Genomic DNA, 21,661 nt, shown 5'->3' with positions numbered 1-21,661 from the left:
ATTCATTTGGGCAACAAGTCATATGTATTAGTTCATTGCTTTATGTATTGATTTAGACATTTGGACATTGGCTATGTTGTTGAATCCTTCACCAAACCTTAATTATTGGAAATTAATTAACGTGTATTATGTATATTATCTGGAAAAGTAAATACAACTTTTTTTTTTGTTAAAAAAATTAGTACATGCTAATAAAGCTAAAGCCCGCTATTTAAATTGAATTGTCTATATCATTTTTCAGAAGTCTTTGTACATGTGACGATGAATCAATTAGTCATTTCACCTCTTGTCGTTTTTGCTAAGTAATCAACAACCTTATTAAAGTAAACACATTTTCTATAACAAAACAATCATACATCCTAATATTTTTGAGAGAGAATGAGATATCGGCAATACAAGGTTAAAATATAGATAATATAGGGTGACGTCACTATTCAAGGACTTGAATTTGACAATAACTCTCACATTGTAATATGAATTTTTTTGTCCAATTTAATTCCTGAACTTGATAATTATTTTCACATCGGGGTCTAAACTAACCAGTTGTTCCAATATTAGGGCTTGAACATTTTTCTTGTCTAGCCTATAAACTTGTCAATTGTTCTCATATTAGGATTTGAATTTTAGGTTTTCAGGTAAATATTAATTTGGACCCAACAAAATTTAATCCCTACTAATGGACCAAATATCAAGTACTAAGATTAACTTGAAAAAAGAAGAAGTTCAGACTCCAATTTGAAAACAATTACAAAATTTAGAAATTAACTTAAACAAAATAAAAATTCAAACCTGTAAATGTAAAAATTAATTAGTATAGTAAAGAAAACACCTAAGGACATTGATTGTTGGAATGGGACACCCTTTAAACAGTAATGGTTCAAATCTGGATAACTGGACAACTAGCCGTCCCAAAATTTAAATCCACATATATGTTCATGATCCAACAAAAATTTCTCTTTCAACCAAAATGTGATCCTTGGCCTTCTTTTAACCTTTTCTACCTATTTACTTGTCTGTTCGGATTTTAAGTTTGTTCGTTTTTTTAATATCATTTGAGACATTTTATTTTTCTATAAAATTATAAAATTTTGGGGCAAAGTTAAAATCTTTGCGTTATTTAGAGAGAGAGTTTTATTATTTAATTGAAATCCAAAAGGGCTTAAATTAAATGTTTCAATTATTGGGAGGGCTTTAAAAATTTCCCTTCAACTCACAACCATTCAATGAAACTAATATTTAAGACATTATCAAAATTCAAATCTTTGGTAAAGTCAAATTTAAGAAAATTAGTATTGATTTTAGAAGTTTCAAAAGAAATAAAATGCCATTTATCTTGGATTAGTTGAACCAAAATCTAAGACCTATATCAAACCTTGATATATACCTACACAATTTAATATTTAATTATTGACTAATATATAAATATATTTCATAAAAAAACCAAGTTTATTTATGTTTATTTTGATGATAATATTTGATTCATTCATTTATAAAATAATATTTAGGTCCGTTCTTGACATTTTGAGATCCTAGAAAAATAATAAAATGAGGTTTTAAGTTCTTTAAAAGTTGAAGAAAACTTTTTAAGTCCTTTAAAAGTTGATAAAAAATTTGAACCCTTAAAAGTTAGTATTTTTTTTTTTACATTTAAAGTTAAAAATTTTTAGACCCTTTAAAATTGAAAATAATATTTTGAACCCTTTTAATCTTGGCCCTGAACAATCACACTTCCATTTAACCCTTAAGGTTGGGCCTGATAATATCATCTATGTACGTATCATATATAAATATTCATGCAATGATGATGTATTCGAGTTTAAAAGAGGTGTTTGGTAAAATCTAAAGATAGGGAACAAAATATACATTATAAAATGGGACAATGAGGTCACATATATATTTGAAATTGAAAAGAAATTTCACCTAATGAAGCCATTAGGGGTCGTGTTTTAGTGGAAAACGACGCACCTTACCTACTACACTGCTTGCTAATATCACACAGCTACATCACCAAATCAAATTAACACGAAACATATATACATCTCTTTTTATATTATAAGCTGTGGTTTCAGCATGACATCAAAGACTCAGCCTGACATTTCCTTTTTCACAATCAATTGTTTAATTATGCCTTCTCCTTCTTTCCCTTTCCTTTATTTGGTACCATACATTTCCCACTACACTAATGTACGTTTTGACACATTACAATTTTGTTTTTGTATAGTGAAGTGAATGAAATTGAGATGAAGTATGATTATGTATGAATATTTGATAGTATATTGTTGGAAAGTGGAAAATTGTATCGAATTGAATTGTACATTGAAAGTGAAATTGAAATTGAGAAAGTGATTTGAATACCCTATAAAATAATCGGGCTTAGTCGGATATAGTTGGCATGCCTTAGGATTGGAAGAGTACGAGAATTTATTAGCTTTGCCGATCAGGCACTATATGTGTCGTATTAGGCACCACGTGTGTCGTTTCAGGCATTTTATGTGTTGTATACTGCTTCTGATATGTTGATTAAGTACTAAGTACCGTTTTAGGCACAATGTGCCATACTGGTGTGTTTGGTTGGAATCCATGTATCCGCCAAGGTTCGGGTTTGTTAATAGGGTGAATAATCGAAATGTGAGAATTAAATAAATTTGATTAATCGTACGACTGAAAGCATAAGAAAGAAATTGTTAGTCGAATTGTGAGATTTGAAAGCATGAACCTAAGGTTCATGAATTGATCAAATTCAAGTTATTAATATATGACATTATTGATGAATTATTATATGAAATATGAAACTAAATGTAAATTAGTATGTTATAAAATTTACATGTTTAATGTTATATGATTAATATTTATAATTCATTAAAGTTATATAGTTTGAATTATGGCCGAACCTTATAGACTAAATTTATAATTATCCGATTTTGGCCTATTAACAAACCCGAACCTTGGTGGATACACGGATTCGAACCAAACACACCAATACGGCACATTGTGCCTAAAACGGTACTCGGTACCTAATCAACATATCAGAAGCAGTATACAACACATAAAGTGCCTGAAACGACACACGTGGTGCCTAATACGACACATATAGTGCCTGATCGGCAAAGCCGATAAATTCTCGTACTCTTCCAATCCTATGGCATGCTAACTATATCCGACTATGCTAACTATATCCGACTAAGCCCGGTTAGTTAATAGGGTATTCAAATCACTTTCTCAATTTCAATTTCACTTTCAATGTACAATTCAATTCGATACAATTTTCCATTTTCCAACAATATACTATCAAATATTCATACATAATCATACTTCATCTCAATTTCATTCATTTCAATATTGATACCTACCTTAAAATTTTACTTGCCATACACATAAATTTAAATATAACATTTAATAAATAATAGTTTGAATTATAGTAATACAAATCGTAAATTTCTCGTTTTAGTCCTCGATAGCCTTCTCCTTTCCTTTGTGTGCCGATGCCTCGGGTTCTTTGTTAGCTACGAAAATAATAATAATTTTTCATTATTAATACAAAATTAATTTGCAATAATTAATTGAATTTCTTTTCAATTTATACCCTAATTCCAATTTAATCCTAATTAACTCATTTACTTTTCTAACTCAACTCACACTTCATTTCTACTTAATATTTTGTCATATTCAACTTAACTATTCAATGTTCATATTAAAACCCTAATTTTAAACTTCTTTCAATTTAATCCCTACTATGTAAAACTTATAACCTAGTTTACAATTTTAATCTTTTAATCAATTCTAACTTGAAATTCATTCAGTTAAACCACTAGTTTTATCATTTTGTTCAACATGAACTATGTTAAAAACCTAAGAACTTTCAAAACTTCAACTTAATTTCAACAAAACTTTATTCTAAAGCTTCTAAAACATCAAAATTAAGAGAAAAGGACTTAATTGACTTACCTTTTGTTTCTTTTGTTATTTTACTTTATTTTAGATATATATATTAGTTAATAATATTAATAATACATTATAATAATATAATAATATTTAATTCATAAATATCTTTTACTTAAATTTTAAGTAAATAAATAATTATAATACAAGTGTGTGTATATATTATTACACTTGTACCATCTTATCACCATACACTTGTCTTAATTTATTTTATTTCATAATATAATAATATTAATAATAATATTTAAATAAAAAACATAATAATAATTAATAATTATAATTATAATAATTATAATAATAAATTAATAACAAAATCTCAAGATTTAATCTTGATTAACCGCCTCTTTAATCTATAATTAAACTTTTACCCTTTATTCAATTTAATTATTTTTGCAATTACTCTTAATTAAGCTAAATTCACCTAATTAAAGCTTAATTAAGCTCACTACTAGACTCATAAATATTTCTAATAATTATTTACGAATTCATTTCATTAAGACGGAGGCCCGAAAATGTACTTTTCTGACGCCTGTGAATTTTGGGTCATTACAAATACTATTAAAATTTTATCAATTTAATCAGTTTTTCTGTAAGCAAATAAGTAATTTGACTAAATTTTAAAAGTTAAAAACTAAAATGATCCAAAAAATAAGGTTCAAATTGACAAAATAAACTTATCTTTATGCCTTTATATTTTGATATTAATTTTTTATTGTGTTTTGATACTTAACTTATTATTTTCTTTATGCAAATTTCAAGAGAAAAAGTTATCAATAAAAATATTAAATTTATACATTAATTTTGATTAATATGTAATTTAATATATAATTTTTAATTTGGTGTTTTAAGTTAAATAGATTAATTAATTGATTTTTAACAAAAGATAAAACTTCCATTTAACGCTATGCTCTGCCCTTTGGTTCTTTCCCTCTCTCCCTTGTCCAAACCGGCAAAACCCCAAAACCCCGCCTCTTAAAGCAGCTGCTCATCGTTTGCCGCGGAAGCCAAAACCACACCTCTATCTCAGGGCCTGAGAGCATTACAGCAATGTTTTTCCAGAAATTTTCATCATAAAAGAGGTAAATTTGCTGATTTTGGAGCTACCCATTTATAATAATGTTAAGAAGAATGAAAATCCTTGCATTTCATGTCAGAAAAAGCCTGCAATTTGTTTCTAAAACCCAATGCCCGGTTTTCTCATCTGGGTATCATTCCAATAGCAATCAATCAGATTCTGAAAATGAATGGCAGAGATTACTCAAACCATTTGACCTCGATGAACTTCGAAAATCATTCAATAAGATTACTCCTTATCAGCTTTCTAAATTACTTGAATTGCCACTTGATGTTCCCACATCTTTGAAGTTGTTTCAATGGGCAGGTTCCCAGAAAGGCTATTTCCATACATTTGATGTGTATTTTGTTCTTATTGAAAAGCTTGGGGCAGCTAAAGAATTTAAGGTCATAGATAGGTTATTGATGCAAATGAAAGAAGAAGGGATTGTTTTTAAAGAATCCCTCTTCATTTCAATAATGAAATATTACGGAAGAGCTGGTTTGCCGGGTCAGGCTACTAGATTGTTATTGGATATAAAGAGTGTTTATTTTTGTGAACCAACATTTAGGTCCTACAATACTGTCTTAAGTATTCTGGTAGCTGGGAATTGTCATAAAGTTACGCCAAATGTTTTTTATGACATGTTGAATAAGGGTATATCTCCTGATGTTCATACGTTTGGTTTGGTAATGAAAGCCCTTTGTACAGATAATGAAGTAGATTCTGCTTACTCATTGCTTAGGGATATGATGAAACATGGATGTGTGCCTAACTCGGTCATTTACAATACTTTGATACATGCATTGTCAAAAGGTAACAGAGTTAATGAAGCAGTGAAACTTTTGGAAGAAATGTTTCTGATGGGTTGTGCTCCTGATGTTCAAACTTTTAATGATGTTATATATGGCCTCTGCAAGATTGGCCGTGTGCATGAGGCAGTGAAAACGGTTGATCGGATGCTTCTCCGAGGCTTTATCCCCGATGCATTGACTTATGGGTTGTTAATGCAAGGGTTATGTAAAACCAGCCAAGTCGATGAAGCAAGGGCGTTGTTAAACAAAGTGCCCAGCCCAAATGTTGTTCTTTTCAACACCTTGATAAATGGATATGTGGCAAGCGGACGTTTTGAAGAAGCTAAGGCTGTTGTATATGATATCATGTTAAGTATCGGCTGTAAGCCTGATGTTTTTACATTTACCATTCTGATTCATGGACTCTGCAAGAAAGGGTGTCTAGGTTCGGCTCTTGAATTGGTTTATGAGATGGAAAGCAACGGATGTAAGCCTAATGTGATAACATACTCGATTTTGATTGATGGGTTATGCAAGGAAGGCCGAGTAGGGGAAGTTGGTAATGTTCTGAATCAAATGTCGGCAAAAGGAGTCAGCCTGAATACTGTTGGATATAATACCCTAATAAGTGCATTATGCAAGGATGGGAAGATCCATGAAGCACATGAATTGTTTGATGAGATGTCAAGCAAAGGGTGTAAGCCTGATATATTTACATTTAATTCACTAATATCTGGTTTATGCAAGGTCAATCAAATGGAAGCAGCATTGGGACTGTATCACAATATGATGGTTGAGGGTGTTATTGCCAACAAAGTAACATACAATACTTTGATTCATGCTTTTTTAAGGTGGGGTGAGATCCAAGAAGCACTGAAGCTTGTAAACGAAATGTTATTTAGAGGATGTGCCCTTGATGAAATCACTTACAATGGCCTAATAAAAGCACTTTGTCGAGCTGGGGCAATCGAAAAAGGCCTGGGGTTGTTTGAAGAAATGGTAAGGAAAGGATTTGTTCCAAGTAACATTTCTTGTAATATATTAATAGATGGCTTTTGTAAGGCTGGGAAAGTCAATAATGCACTCGAATTTCTAAGAGAAATGATTCATCGAGGTTTGACGCCAGATCTAGTAACCTATAACAGTCTGATAAATGGTCTATGTAGAACTGGACGTATAAGGGAGGCTTTGAGTTTGTTCGACAAATTAGAAGTTGAAGGAATTTATCCCGATGCTATTACTTATAATACTTTGATTAGTTGGCACTGCAAGGAGGGCATGTTTGATGAGGCCTGTTTACTTCTACAAAGAGGTGTGGAGACTAGCTTTGTACCCAATGATGTGACTTGGTTTATATTGGTCAGCAATTGTCTCAAAGACTGTCAAAAGGAGAGTTTTTCAGCTCCATTTAATGTCTAGAAAGACATTTATGCCGTTGAAAGACGTTGTCTTGTTTCTCCCTGGAGTATGTTATCAAGTCGGAAAGAGTTGGTCTTCAAAATGGTCCGGGCAATGTCCATATTTTTTCCCCTCAATTTGGATAAATCAGTTATTGTATATTGAAGCCTTGCAATTTATGAAGGTAACCTTCATGGTGTCTGTCGAGCCTTAAATTGTTTCATTCTGTCATTTTTCTTTTTCAGGGCCTACAGATTTTGAAGAAATCTTTCAAATAATGATAACATTTAATGAGTTAAATAACATTTTTTTAAACTGTTTTAAGAATATTCTGAGACTGCAATTCTCCATTGAACTGATTGAGTCAAAATTGAAGAGCTTGCATCTTATATGGTGATTGGATGTCGTATTGCCAAGTTTAATAGAAGATTTGTTTCTATGAAGTTTTCTTGTATGATAATAGTGTTTGTGCTGGCCTAAGTATATATGTCATTAAACCCTGGATGGAGCCAAGGTTAGGGGACCACCATGGTCCCCTATCTTTTTGAAAATTACAATTTTATTTTTGGACCTTTAACTCTTCTTCTAGCAATAGCCGAATAGAAGAGCAAGTGGTCTCTATGTGATCTATACATTATATGTTTTCTGTTGTCATTAGCATTATCTAGGCTAGAACTAACTTTTTCAGTTTGTTTAACTTGTATGCTTCTCCTTGTACAAAAATTTTGACCCTATCTCATTAGGTTGCTCTTTCTGTTGCCGCAATTCTCATAAATTAACTATATGTTTTTCCTAGTTTCTTTTGCATGTTAATGTTTTGTCATAATCATATGGTCTGTTGGAAATATGTTGAACTTGTAGTTTCTGTGGCAGGGTTCATGTTCTGTTTTGAGCTTTGGATTGCTGATCAAGGCTATAGCCTCCTAGCTCTGGAAACCGTTCCAATGTGGATGTGGCTTTCTTATTTCACCTTAAAATTTGGGAAAACTCAATACAAAGGTGATACCGTCCACTTAAGTTCACTTGAAAATAGTAGGCATTGCTTTCTGTCAGTGAAATTCGCTCCGACCAACCTTGTCATAAATTTGAGAAGGAGACGCATTGGCTTCATTGTTTTTGACATTACATTTGGTTCATGGTGCATGTACTCTTTCGTGCCATTGTAGATGTCCCTATCTGTGGCATGGCTTTGACTATGTTGATGTATTTCATGCTTGTGTGCTGATTTCCTCTCCGATTTTATTTCCATCTTTTGTAGTTCAATGCTGCAAATTTGAGGAAAGCTGCTTAAATCGAGCCCTAAGGAAGACGGTGGATCTGCTACCGCTTGCAATGTTTAGGTATGAGGTCCATTCTTGCAAAATCGGAATGAGATTCTTCAGAAGATACATAGCCATTTGCATTAAGCTTGAACTTCCTTCTTCAGGTATTAAAGCTCGTTGATAAGAAGATTCCGGCATGAAAATCTGGTTGGTCAGGTTGCACGTTTGCCTTTAAAATGGGAGACTGACGGCTAAATTGCTTCCATTTATCAATGATGCATGCTGGGGTTCCATTTTTTGTTGCTTTTCTTTCGGCTTAAAGGTAAACAACTTTCGGTGGAACTAAGATACCTGCTTTCATTTATTGTTATTTAAAGTAAAACTAGAATGGAAATGCCGACTTCTATTGTGAGACTTATGATTTCTTTGTAGCTATTCATTTGGGTAAATCTCTTTGGTCATGAATTTTGATTCTTTTTGTAGAAAAACCAAATCAAATTAATTATTTTGATATTAAATAAATATAATTGTTTATTTGACAAGTCTTAACTGATGTCAAGTCAATAAATGTGTCTATTGTTTATGAAAAATAAATTAAAATCAAATCTTCAAATGTATATAATTGAAGTCGGTCAAAATTTATGTATGTAATAATAAAGGTACAGTCACTTTAAGCAGAAATCATATGATTGGTTAATATTTTGTGGGTGGCTTACATTGCAAGGCGTTTCCTTGAATTGATATTTTCATGCATGTTTTTTACTTACAAAATAAGTCAAAACTTTGGTCAAAGTCATGACATATTAAAATATTTTTTATTTGAAAAGGCAATTATTTTACCAAAAAATCCGTCGAGTTAGTCGTAAATTATTGGTATTATACTCCACGTGTACGCACATCCCATTCTTGGTTTAATTTGTTAAACTCAACTACACCCATAGTATAAAACTCTATGTATAACATGAAAAGTACTTTGCCTTTCTAATTACTACAAATATTGTTTTCTTGTACTGCCAATATACGCTCTTTTTTTTGTAAACAAAATAACAAATAGAAGGATAAATTTGAAATTCAACTTTTGGTGCTATTCTTATTTGAAATTATACGAAAACAAAATCATGCATTTGTCTTTTCCATATTTTAAAATTGTCTTTTACTTTTTAATTCTAAAATAATATAATACTAAAATTTATAAAGTCTTTTTTGCTCACTGCAGAATAACATAAACAAAGACCTTTGGTTATGGGTGACGTTTGGTCAAGTTGTAGAATTTGACTTTGTTAGTGGAAAAAACCTTCGCCTTCTTCGCTCTTCAAACCACATGCATAGTTTTGATATTTTATATATATATATATATATATATAAAACTCATGCGTAATTTATGCATTATGTTTTTTAAAAATTAAGCTTAAAAAATTTTGCAACGTAAGGATGGAAAATAATTGCATGCCATAGATTTCAAATTCAAATTTATTATATTTTATTTCTTAAAATTATCGAATAAATTTTTTATATAAAGTTTACTCTCTTTTTTTGTATTTTGCATTTTCAGGTTTATGATTGTACTTTCCAACAATATCATCTTCAATGATCGAATCTGCGTTCTTTTCTTCAATTAGAGAAAAGACATATTTAAACGTGTTTGAACGCATATCCTCTTAATTATTTCAATAAAATAATATTAACTAAATTAAGACTCGTTCTATACAAAATGTAGAAAATTTACTCTAAATCTTCATCACTGATAGGATAAATAGTTGGAAGTTTTCAAAGTTTTTAAAACCATTAAAAATTTTCAATGGTTTTGCTTCTTTATATATTAATATGTGGATTATAAAAAATATATTTAATTATTTCAAGTTACTAAGTCAAGCGAATTTCATTTTAACAAATATATTTAATTAAACTCATCTTATATTATTTTCAATTCAAATAAGTAATTCGATTTTTCGAGTTGGAGTATAGTTAAATTTTACAATTCAAATAATTTGAATAAGAAATTGATGTAAATACCTTTTGAATGTCAGAGAGTTTTGATCCATTAATATGAAGATTTTTTGGCGATGAGATGTACTGATTGGATACTTGGAAACATTCAAATAGCCTTAATATTGTGGTGACTGATTTAGAATGGGGATTGTTATTTGGCAAGCTGGTTTGGCTGTAATGGTATACCCGGAATAAATTGGGTTTTACTGATGAGCATGTGTCGCCGGCTGCAGTAGTGGCTCACTGTCGTGCATGGTCCATGCATGTCTAATGCTGGTCGACATTCCAATGCTTGCTGTTAATGGCTTGGAACCGATTTCTAGATGGGGGTAATCCTTCGTTTAGGTGGGTTAAATTAAATTGTGACGTAATGGTACTTTTGAGTTGGAATGAAGTGGTTAATGGGGAGCTGATTAGGGATCATCAAGGGAATTGGCTCACGGGGTTTAGTGGATATTTGAGTTTGTGTGGTGTTACAAGCGAAGCTTTGCCACTCACTGAACCAGTTGAGAGTCAAAGTGATTTGGTTTAATTTAGTGTTGAAGTTAGTTGACTCAAGTTATCCTTCTCATAAATTTGTTTTCTGTTTCCTTGCTGTTTAGGCCTTAGGGTGTAACCCTCTCTTTTCCTTATCAAAAATAATATTGGTAAAATTTTTTAGCTTAATTAAAGGCTGTTCTTTTGTTACAATTATGTTAATTTTCTGTCCATATATGTAATTGACATTTAAATTTTATTAGAAACATGTCAGAATATTAGTGGTAACACTTTTCAATCATACAACTTATCAAGAACTAGTACTTTCCAAAATGACTCATGCACTTTATTATAAGAAATAATTTTTGTAGATATATCTCGTGTTATATTTTTGTTTTGTTTTGTTTAGTCCAATTTTATATTGTAAATAAATATATTCTTTTATCAAAGCCAATAAAGACACTTTTAAAAAGTATTTTAAAATTTTGAAAAAGTATATAAATTTAAAATGTGAGATAGTATTTTTAGTTTGCTTGTGAAATTACAAACCTCTATTTTTATTTTATAATTTTTTTAAAGTAATAGAAAATGAAATCTTTTATAACAGTCTTACTAATTTGTTGATTTACTTTTATAATTATGTTAGATATTGATTCATTATGAATGTAATAAAACTCATAAAATTAAAAATAAGAAGGCAGATTATTTAATACATGTTTTCTTGATCATTTAATATATTTTGGTACAAATTTGTAGCATATGGTACCTACCAGAATGTAGAGAATTGAACATAGATTGGTAATAATTAAATTAACACTCTTCATCCTTTTATTTTCCACTTCAATATAAAAGAATCAAGAAGATTAGAGATATTTTAGATCTAAAGACTTTGGACAACATATAATTATACAACACAAATGCTACATGAGGAAATAAAATAAAGATATACTAAATTGGAGAAATATTTTTAAAATTTTATTTAATAATAGATATAGGTGAAGTGATAATAAATTTATCTTTTAATTTTGTGGAATACATGTTCAATATTTGGATTTTTAATTTTAATTTTTCAAGATGATATAAAATTTGAAAAATAAAAATATCAAAATAATATTAATTATAATAAAATTGTTTATATAACGGAGAATACCAATTCAATAAAATATATAAATAAATAGGTATAACGTATAAAAATATAGAAACACGTTACCATATATAGTCCGCAGAATACATGGGGCACTCTAGGCTGAGAGACGGTCCACCTATATGCATAAAGAAAAATAAAATCATATCTAGTGAAGCACTGCACACCCAATCAATAATTAATTAAAATCCAGGCAGCCGATTGTAGCCGGTGTTCACACAGTCCACGAACTTTATTTATTATTATCTTGTTTTATTGGTTGGCGTTAAAATATGGTTTCATAAAATTGAAATTTAATTTTATATTTATATTTTTAAAAATTTGATTTTTTTTATTTTTTAAATTTTAAAATTAAATTTAATTGTTAGTACTGTTATTTTTTATTAAATTTATTAGTATAACAATTTAAAATTAAAAAAAGACCCATTTAGTAGCAATGTAACTAAAAAATAATATTATAATAAACTTAAATTTAATAAAATAATTTTAATAGTTAGATTTGAATTTTAAAATCTTAAAAATAAAACAATTTTAATCATCGATTATTTGACTATCGAAGGAGATGGATTCCATTTTTATGTCTTTTTTCATTAAGGATTCATGTCCGCAAATTTTATCGTGAGCTTGGAAAAAGATGCGCATGTAAAAAATTTTAACCTTCAAGTCCGAATGATACTAACAACCTTTTGTAAGTGTTTTCCCTGACATGAGGAAAACAAACTATCCACCCTTCAACTCTACTTTCTGGTGCACAACCAGCCATTTTATAAGTGTTTTTAATTAAAACAAATTACAGTTATGATGAACATAATTTAAATTAATTAATTAATCCATTGCAATGAATTTCTCGCTCATTCGTATCATTAAATCAATGCTTTATCAGTTGAAAAAAATATTATTTTCATTATTTAATTTTATTAACATAACAATTTAAAATAATAATGATTTGAAAATAAAAAAATGTAATATCAGATAGTTAGTCTTTTCTAACTAAAGACGGTAATTTATTATAAATTTACATATAAAAAATAAACGATGAATAGTTTCTTTTCTTTTTCTTTGCGAAAAGATAAAAAACTCAAAATATTACAATAAAATAGAACTAGATCTCTAACGGGAAACTTCAAATACTTGAAAACATTTTCTCATCTCTTGAACTAGTTTTGCGATCCCACCGGTTTCTCCATTATCCTCTTTACGAATATGTTGAATGCCCCAATGTTTTATTCTAGATAAATTTTAGTGAATTCTCCTAAACAGAGTTTTGTCTAAATCATTACGAGCCTGGTTTTGAATTGTTAGGACTATCTCCGTGCTATAGTTTGAATCATCACGCTATCGTATTTTCGCTCCAAAAGAAGCGCTAATCCATCCAAAATGCCCCACAATTCATCTTCCATAACAGAGTAAAAGCCCAAATACCTGTTATAGCCTAGAATCCATCTTTCATTCTGGTCCCGCAAAACACCCCTGGTTGCAGCAAAATCGGGTTCCCTTTTTAACGACACCATTAGATCTTAAGCGAACTCAATTATTGTTCAATGTCGAAAGTGATGCTGGGATTTGCAAAGCCTCCTTAGTTACCTTATTATTAGAGAATCCATAGTGTTTAGCCCAACTATAAAATACTTTGATAATTTCATTTACACTCCACAGAATACCCTGAAATAAAAGCAAATTACGATTTTTTCATATACGTCACATAGTAAGACCAAAGAAATATTGCCAATCAACATCCCCCAAATGTATCTGATGATGATTTTGTAGATTCGACGCTAGCCACTCTATAAGGTCTCCTGAGAAGAAGAGAGACATATTATCCGCAGGAAAAATAAACTCCCAGATATATCTAGTCGCAGGACAATCTCTTAAGGTGTGCACCACATCTTCCAACTTGTAATTAGAAAACCCACAAGAAGTATCCAGACTAATACGCCTCCTCATTTTTTTCACATTAGTTGACAGAATACATTAATTACCCTATATTTATCCAATGTCATTCCATGTTTAACGATAAAAAAGTAATTGATACCATGTCCTTTTTTTATTTTTGAAATGATATCATGTCATTTTAATTTAAATCTTTTATTCAAATTTATTTTTCTATATATGGAATTCATAATAATTAATGTTTATTATAATTATTTAAATATATTATTTAAAATTAAAATAATAATTATTTATATTGTTATTTAATTTAATCAATTGACGTGACTCATCAATTTAATATGAACTTAATTATGAAATAATTAAAAATTATATTTTTATAAAATAAATTATTTTATTATGCTTATATATTGCTATCTTTCTACGTTTTGTATTAAATTAACAAAAATCCCAGGAAATAAATGGCTATTATGTATAAATTTTCAATTTTATTACTCAAACCAATTCATGTTTTTATAAACTTTTATGCCATTTTTATTACTAGTGTAATAAATGAAGATTGTTAAAATGATTAGACAGAAAATAAAAAAAAGTAATATAAACTTAAAATTATTAGTAAAAATATGACTAAAAATTCTTGCAGAAAAATAACTTTTTTTAAATAAATTGAATGACTAAAAATTTTTAACTCTAATTTGTTTATAGTCATTCCTACGTATTAATAGATGTATTTTATACTAAATTTTTAATCACATCATAATCATAAGTGTGCAATGATCAAATATTTACAATTTAAAAAATTATTGTTAGAAAGGGTGGTGGTAAATTTAAGAAAATGAATGGTGTAGAAAAGTTGAATGTAAAGTTAACCATGGTTAAGAAAGGTGTTAGGTGGGTTTGACTGGTCTGGTTTGGTAGGCGTTGTTGTTGTAGTTGCAGTGGCGGTAGCTTCCTTCAAAGATATATTCTTTTTTTTCTCATTTTCCTCTGCCTTGCCACCCTTTTTAACCCCTCAACACAATTGCCCTCTCCCATTCGCAGCTCTCTCAAGTCTCAACCACCACCGAATTCCCATACTTCATTTTAAACAAACAAAACTGAGAGAGCTTCTCCCCTGCCAATTCTTCATTTCTTCATTTATACACTTGCTCTAATCTCTCAAACAATGGATTCTTCATCATCATCATCATCTTCAGGTCCCTCACCTCTCGATCTCATGTCGGCTTTAATCAAGGCCAAAATGGACCCTTCCAACGCTTCCTCCGATTCTGCTGCTCAAGTAACCACCGTCCTTTTCGGGAACAGAGAGTTCATTATGATTTTAACTACCTCCATCGCTGTGCTCATCGGCTGCGTCGTCATTTTGATCTGGCGTAGATCATCTTCTCAAAAGCCTAAAGAAATCCAGCTTCCTCTTAAGCCTTCGATTATTAAAGAACCAGAACTTGAAGTCGATGATGGCAAGAAAAAAGTCACCATCCTCTTCGGTACTCAAACCGGCACCTCCGAAGGCTTCGCTAAGGTGCCACTTCTTATATATACATATATATATATTCTATATATTAGCTCCTTTTACGAATTATCCAGCCTTTGAATGAACTGTCCAAAAGGTTCTGCAGAAACTTGGTTCCAGTAGTAGAAATAAAATCCTATGTTCAACCATATAATGTAAAGTAGACATGATCATATGAAGGATGATAGGAAGGTCATCATGCCAAGAATATGAGGATGAAGAATCCTCAATTTCTCAATAATGATTACCTTTTTGTTAGAAATCTAAAGCTGTATACTGCAACTATTATCTTATTTATTTTTCTTCATCATTATTTTCTTAATAATTATTTTAAATTTTTAATGCGACTCAGGCTCTAGTCGAGGAGGCAAAAGCACGCTATGAAAAGGCGACTTTTAATATTGTAGATTTGGTAAGTTTAAGTTTGACTTTTCTGTTTACGTTTTGGAAATTGAATTGGTGATTTTAACGCTTGAATTTTTTTGTTACCACAAATAGGATGATTATGCGGCAGATGATGAAGAATACGAGGAGAAGATGAAGAAAGAGAGTTTGGCTTTCTTCTTCTTGGCCACGTTAGTTATTTTGAATCATTTTCTATTTTTCGATAATTTTATGAATATCTTTTGTATTTGTGTGCACGTGTCTATAAATATATATTAGGATTTTTTTTGTCCTGATATGGTTAATTTGTTGATCTGGCAGTTATGGAGACGGTGAGCCAACAGATAATGCAGCCAGGTTCTATAAATGGTTCACTGAGGTATTTTAATTGTAATTAATCAGGCATCATAATGAGTTCGTTTGATTTTAGCAAATTATGAGAATTAGTTGAGATTGAAATGTATGGTTGGATACTTAGGGAAAAGAGAGGGGAGAATGGCTTCAGAACATGAAGTATGGGATTTTCGGCCTTGGTAACAAACAGTATGAACATTTTAACAAGGTTGCAAAGGTGGTTGATGAACTCCTTACCGAGCAGGGTACGCTTCTTATTTTCCTTTTTATCTTCCCCTGCTTATAAACAGATGCCGTGGTTTGTCTATTTTTAATTGTATTACCTTTTGTTCTAATGGCTTCTTATTGCATTGCCTTTTGTTCTAATGCCATAAATAACTTCAACATATCATGCAGTGCAGGACCATAGCCTGCATCTTTTGATTATAAAAAAAAACATTGTCTTCTTTTGTTTCTGATTTATAAAAATTTTGAATAGCCATGGCATTGTGATTTCCTTGCTGTAGAGTGAGTCTTGACATTTAACCAACTGTTTATATTTATATTATTGAAATCTGCTGATCGAGTGAATGCTTGGATCCTAGTAAAAGATTGTTCTCTGATGCTTCATATACAATGTCATCTTATTATCACCTAATTGTGACCCTATTTGCTAATATTCCTCTTATTATATTTGCAGGAGCAAAGCGCATAGTTCCTTTGGGTCTTGGAGATGATGACCAATGCATAGAAGATGACTTCACTGCATGGTATTAAGGACTTGAAAACTGTTTTGAATCAGAAGTTTCTTTTCCCCTTTATCATTTATTGAACCATCTTGCTTTTCTAGGCGTGAATTAGTGTGGCCCGAGTTAGATCAGCTTCTGCGTGATGAAGATGATGCAACTGTTTCTACCCCGTACACTGCTGCTGTTTTGGAATACCGTGTTGTATTTTATGATCCTGCAGATGCACCCCTTGAGGATAAGAACTGGAGTAATGCAAATGGTCATGCTACTTATGATGCTCAACATCCTTGCAGGTATGCTAGAATTGTTTTTTCGAGTGTCCAGATGGTCATTTTTTTTTTAATGTGATTCTTTTCTTTGGTAATTCTAACCTTTTCCCCCTAACTTGAAGGTCTAATGTGGCTGTGAGGAAGGAGCTTCATGCTCCTGAATCTGATCGGTCTTGCACCCACCTTGAATTTGACATTGCTGGAACTGGACTTTCGTAAGTTGCTTGCCTGAGTCTTTGACTACTAGATTGGAAATTTTAACATACTAGATGCTAATTTCAAGCCATAATTGTCTTCCTTTTGCAGATACGAGACAGGCGATCATGTCGGTGTTTACTGTGAGAACCTGGATGAAGTTGTAGATGAAGCATTGAGTTTACTGGGCTTATCACCAGACACTTATTTCTCTGTTCACACTGATAAAGAGGATGGTACACCACTTGGTGGAAGTTCTTTACCTTCTTCTTTCCCCCCTTGTACTCTGAGAACAGCACTGGCACGATATGCTGATCTTTTGAGCTCGCCAAAAAAGGTTAGAATATTTTATTGATTGACATATAATGCAGTCTTTTCTCTTTCGCTTTGAATAACCAAGCTAATTCTTTAATGTTTTCCACTTCCAGGCTGCCTTACTTGCTTTGGCTGCTCATGCCTCTGATCCAACTGAAGCCGATCGACTAAGACACCTTGCATCACCTGCTGGAAAGGTTAGAAGAGTGAATTTGTATCAGCTTGGCTGCCCTATGTTGCTGCTTATTTGTATGTTTATGCAACATCTGGCCTCTTATTTTACAGGATGAGTATGCTCAATGGATTGTTGCAAACCAGAGAAGTCTCCTTGAGGTCATGGCGGAATTTCCTTCAGCCAAGCCTCCACTTGGTGTTTTCTTTGCAGCTGTTGCTCCAAGGTTGCAGCCTAGATATTATTCGATCTCATCCTCACCAAGGTAATTTTATTTTTCTTATCTTCTAACCTTTGGTTTTTTTTTTTTTTTTGCATTACAGAAATCTTTATTGTGATATTTAGCTCCAGTGTGGTTCCATGATAAGATCATGATTAAGGTATCAAATTAGGCATTGTTTTTCATTGCATTTCCTACATTAGCAATGAAACACCTTTATGAAGAGTTAGGAAATGCATGGTATAGGATTTAAGTTGGTAGCAGTATGAATCTCTCATTTAGGAGAGTTCTGTCTCCAATTTTGTCTTATTCTAATTCTAATGTTTTAAAATATAAATGCACATATTTACCATCCGTAATAATGTTTCAGGTTGGCACCATCAAGGATTCATGTAACTTGTGCATTGGTTTATGAGAAAACGCCAACAGGTCGTATTCACAAAGGTGTTTGTTCAACTTGGATGAAGGTACTCAATTCAAAATGTTTTTCCTCATTGCCAACTTATTTGCATCCATTATTTCTTCTCCTCTAATAATGCAACATCTCTTTCCATTAAATACTAGTAATCAATAGTTTTTTTTTAACCCCATTTGCCCTCTTTCATTTCCAGAATGCTGTGTCCTCGGGGAAAAGCGATGACTGCAGCTGGGCACCCATTTTTGTCAGGCAATCAAACTTTAAACTTCCTTCAGATGCTAAAGTGCCCATCATAATGATTGGCCCTGGTACTGGATTGGCTCCTTTCAGGGGATTCCTTCAGGTAGGTTTTGTCACATTTTCGGGGTAACATTATGTTTTGAGAAAATTTTATAAACTAATTATTTGTTTTCTTTTTTTATCTTTTTCAGGAAAGGCTTGCACTGAAAGAAGCTGGTGCTGAGTTGGGTCCATCTGTATTGTTCTTTGGCTGCAGAAACCGGAAAATGGTAACTCATACACACATTCCAGTCCTATAATTAGTTTTATATCTCTGGTGAGTTTAGGGGTACATTTGTAAATAAAACTACAACGTTTAATTCAATACTATTTTTTCAGGATTTCATATATGAAGATGAGCTCAACAACTTTGTCAACAGTGGTGCACTATCTGAGCTTGTGGTTGCCTTTTCACGTGAGGGACCTACCAAGGAATATGTGCAACATAAAATGATGGAGAAGGTACTGGAAATATGTTTCACCTACCATGAATTGTAGGATAGAAGCTTCAACGAGTTGTACGTTTCAGTTCACTTACCAGTATTTTAATTTGAGGTTCTAAAATACATTTCTCCCTTCATTCCAGGCCAAGGACATATGGGACATGATTTCTCAGGGAGGTTACCTGTATGTGTGTGGTGATGCCAAGGGCATGGCTAGAGATGTCCATCGAGCTCTTCACACTATTTTGCAAGAGCAGGTGTGTTCGTTATTACATTTGTTTGTGATTATATGTATATACATATATGTCATTGCCATCAACCATTTTGCAATTCTGTACTCCTAAACCAAAAGGTTTACCTTTTTCCTTTAGTTTTCATGTCTTTTCCAAAGTAGAAAAATGTCGCATTCATATGGTGGCTCCCCTCTTTAAAATAATAGCATAAGATTTTTAGTTTCTTGTTTACTTAAGTGGGTGGACCAACTTTGCGGATTTGATTTCAGGGATCACTAGACAGCTCAAAGGCTGAGAGCATGGTGAAAAATCTGCAAATGAGCGGCAGGTACCTACGCGATGTATGGTGATGATTACTATGAAAGAAACTTTCTAAAAATATACGGCGGTCAAAAGGAAACTTGCGAGAAGGGTTAAATGGGTGGAATTGAATTTATTTTGTATCAAAGTTAAGAAGTGTTGTGATTCTTTTTTTTATATATATATTTTAGTGTCGGGATAATTTTGGATGATATGATGTAATATTTTAATGTAGAAGACAATGTAATATAATAGGGAAGGTAGAGTAATGGTATTGGAGTTTGTCTTTTATAAGAAAGAACCGGCAACTCGGTTCAAATGACAAGCAGCAAGTGTTGCTTGCCACTCCGAAATGTTACTCGAACTCTTCCTATATACTGGTAATATATGTTTTAAGTTTGGAATCTCAGCTGATTGTTTCTTCCCCGTATTAAGAGGCTTACGGTAAGGTCTGTGCCTGGCTTTAATTTATTGTAATTGCAATATTAGTGCAAAACAGGTAAATAAAAAAAAAAGGAAGGTTTTAGTAATACTAAACAACATCATTTTTGAAATTTTATTAAAAAATTTACTCGAATTTTTAGATTTTACATTCTTTAATTCTAATAATCACATTAAACTTCGATTAAATTTAAAATTAAATCAAATTCAACATTCACAACACAAATTATACAAAACTCGTCCATCTTTATATAAATTTATATTGTAATCGGATGATTATAACATTATGATAAAAACATTTACTGATGAAATACTCGAAAATGACATCCTAATGTAAACAATGGCCGTCAAAATAATCCAACAAAAGATCTTTCTTTTTTTATTGATGAAGTCAAGGAGTGTAATCAAAACAAGCACCACCGAAAATAAAATAATGGCATAAAATAAAAGTTTATATAAATTGATATAAAGGAGAGAATAGACAACAAATTAAAAAATCCTATTAATATTTATTACTATCAGAATGATATTCGTATAGAAAGCAAATATTATTATTTTTGAAGTTAATAAAACAATTTATTAAATACGATTTTTTAGAAAAAGAATAATTAAATAATTATTACTGATATTTAAGATGTTTTGACTTGAATAGATAGTAGTTACAGCTCTTGTCAAACACCTATTTCGTACAGGTTTGAATCGTGCTACCCCTATCATTTACCTTTTATATCTAAAAAAAACCCGATGCTTAAGAGATTAGGATAAACTACACGTAAAGTCACTAAAGTACCATTCAATTCAACCTACAAATTTGTTAGGGTAAATTACACCTAAAGTCACTAAACTATTAATAAGTTTATGTTTAGGTCGTTGAACTATTTGAAAATTTTAAGTCACTGGGATGTTAAGTTGCATTTTTAAGTCTGACTAGTGAACTCCGAACGATGATTCGACGATAGGTACAGTAAATCAATATCTATTGATGAGTAGAATAACATACCTTAAACTCAAGTCGATCTAATGGTTAGTATCAAATATCGGAGTAAAAAACTATTTATATTTTGGTTCGTAGATTCGTGACGGTTAAAGTTGTTTCATGAAAACAATTGAACTGTAGAAGAGAAGGGGAATGAGAACTTTCGGTTAATGCAGACAGTGTGACTTGAGGAGATCATACAATGGCTATTTTAACAGTCCAACAGTAATTTAAATGAAAACCTTCAAATAATCCAGTGACCATTTTATAATTTTTTAAAGTTGAATAACCAAAATATATGCTAATCAACTTAGATGCAGTTTATCTAAAAGGAAAAAAAAGTAAATAACTCTAAAGTTAAGGGCGAATCTAGAATAATTTTTTAAGGGGCTGAATGAAATTTTAGTTTTTTATAGTCTATATCTTTATAATTTTAAAGAATTAAATCGAATTTTTATAATTTTAGAGGAGACTAAA

General features: G+C 31.2%; 2 protein-coding genes across 5 annotated transcripts; both read left to right on the top strand.

The window, feature by feature from the left end:
* Nucleotides 1–4,839: 4,839 nt before the first annotated feature.
* Nucleotides 4,840–11,045, top strand: LOC105770524 (pentatricopeptide repeat-containing protein At5g64320, mitochondrial). 4 transcript variants are annotated; one of them, XM_052631669.1, is made up of 4 exons: nt 4,840–7,369; nt 8,059–8,525; nt 8,612–8,769; nt 10,475–11,045. In XM_052631669.1, the coding sequence occupies exon 1, from the start codon at nt 5,056–5,058 to the stop codon at nt 7,204–7,206; it is 2,151 nt and encodes a 716-aa protein (XP_052487629.1). In that variant the 5' UTR covers nt 4,840–5,055; the 3' UTR covers nt 7,207–7,369; nt 8,059–8,525; nt 8,612–8,769; nt 10,475–11,045. The 4 variants fall into 4 exon arrangements, with proteins under 4 accessions (XP_052487629.1, XP_012447210.1, XP_012447209.1 ...); XM_012591756.2 differs by lacking the exon at nt 10,475–11,045 and having other exon boundaries at nt 4,840–5,018; nt 5,321–7,369; nt 8,612–8,989; XM_012591755.2 differs by lacking the exon at nt 10,475–11,045 and having other exon boundaries at nt 8,059–8,184; nt 8,444–8,525; nt 8,612–8,989.
* Nucleotides 11,046–14,926: 3,881 nt separating this feature from the next.
* On the top strand, nt 14,927–20,176 carry LOC105769028 (NADPH--cytochrome P450 reductase 2). Its single transcript, XM_012589389.2, has 17 exons — nt 14,927–15,466; nt 15,810–15,869; nt 15,956–16,032; nt 16,163–16,220; nt 16,320–16,440; nt 16,875–16,944; nt 17,025–17,216; nt 17,315–17,407; nt 17,499–17,724; nt 17,816–17,899; nt 17,988–18,139; nt 18,465–18,561; nt 18,706–18,855; nt 18,944–19,021; nt 19,131–19,253; nt 19,378–19,491; nt 19,737–20,176. Exons 1-17 carry the CDS (start codon nt 15,110–15,112, stop codon nt 19,815–19,817), a joined length of 2,133 nt encoding a protein of 710 aa, XP_012444843.1. The 5' UTR covers nt 14,927–15,109; the 3' UTR covers nt 19,818–20,176.
* The last annotated feature ends 1,485 nt before the right edge of the window (nt 20,177–21,661 follow it).

Source organism: Gossypium raimondii, chromosome 5 (assembly GCF_025698545.1).
Source record: "Gossypium raimondii isolate GPD5lz chromosome 5, ASM2569854v1, whole genome shotgun sequence".
NCBI classification, from domain to species: Eukaryota; Viridiplantae; Streptophyta; class Magnoliopsida; order Malvales; family Malvaceae; genus Gossypium; species Gossypium raimondii.
Note: the sequence above shows the minus strand (reverse complement) of the source record. Positions and strands in the feature narration are given on the sequence as shown.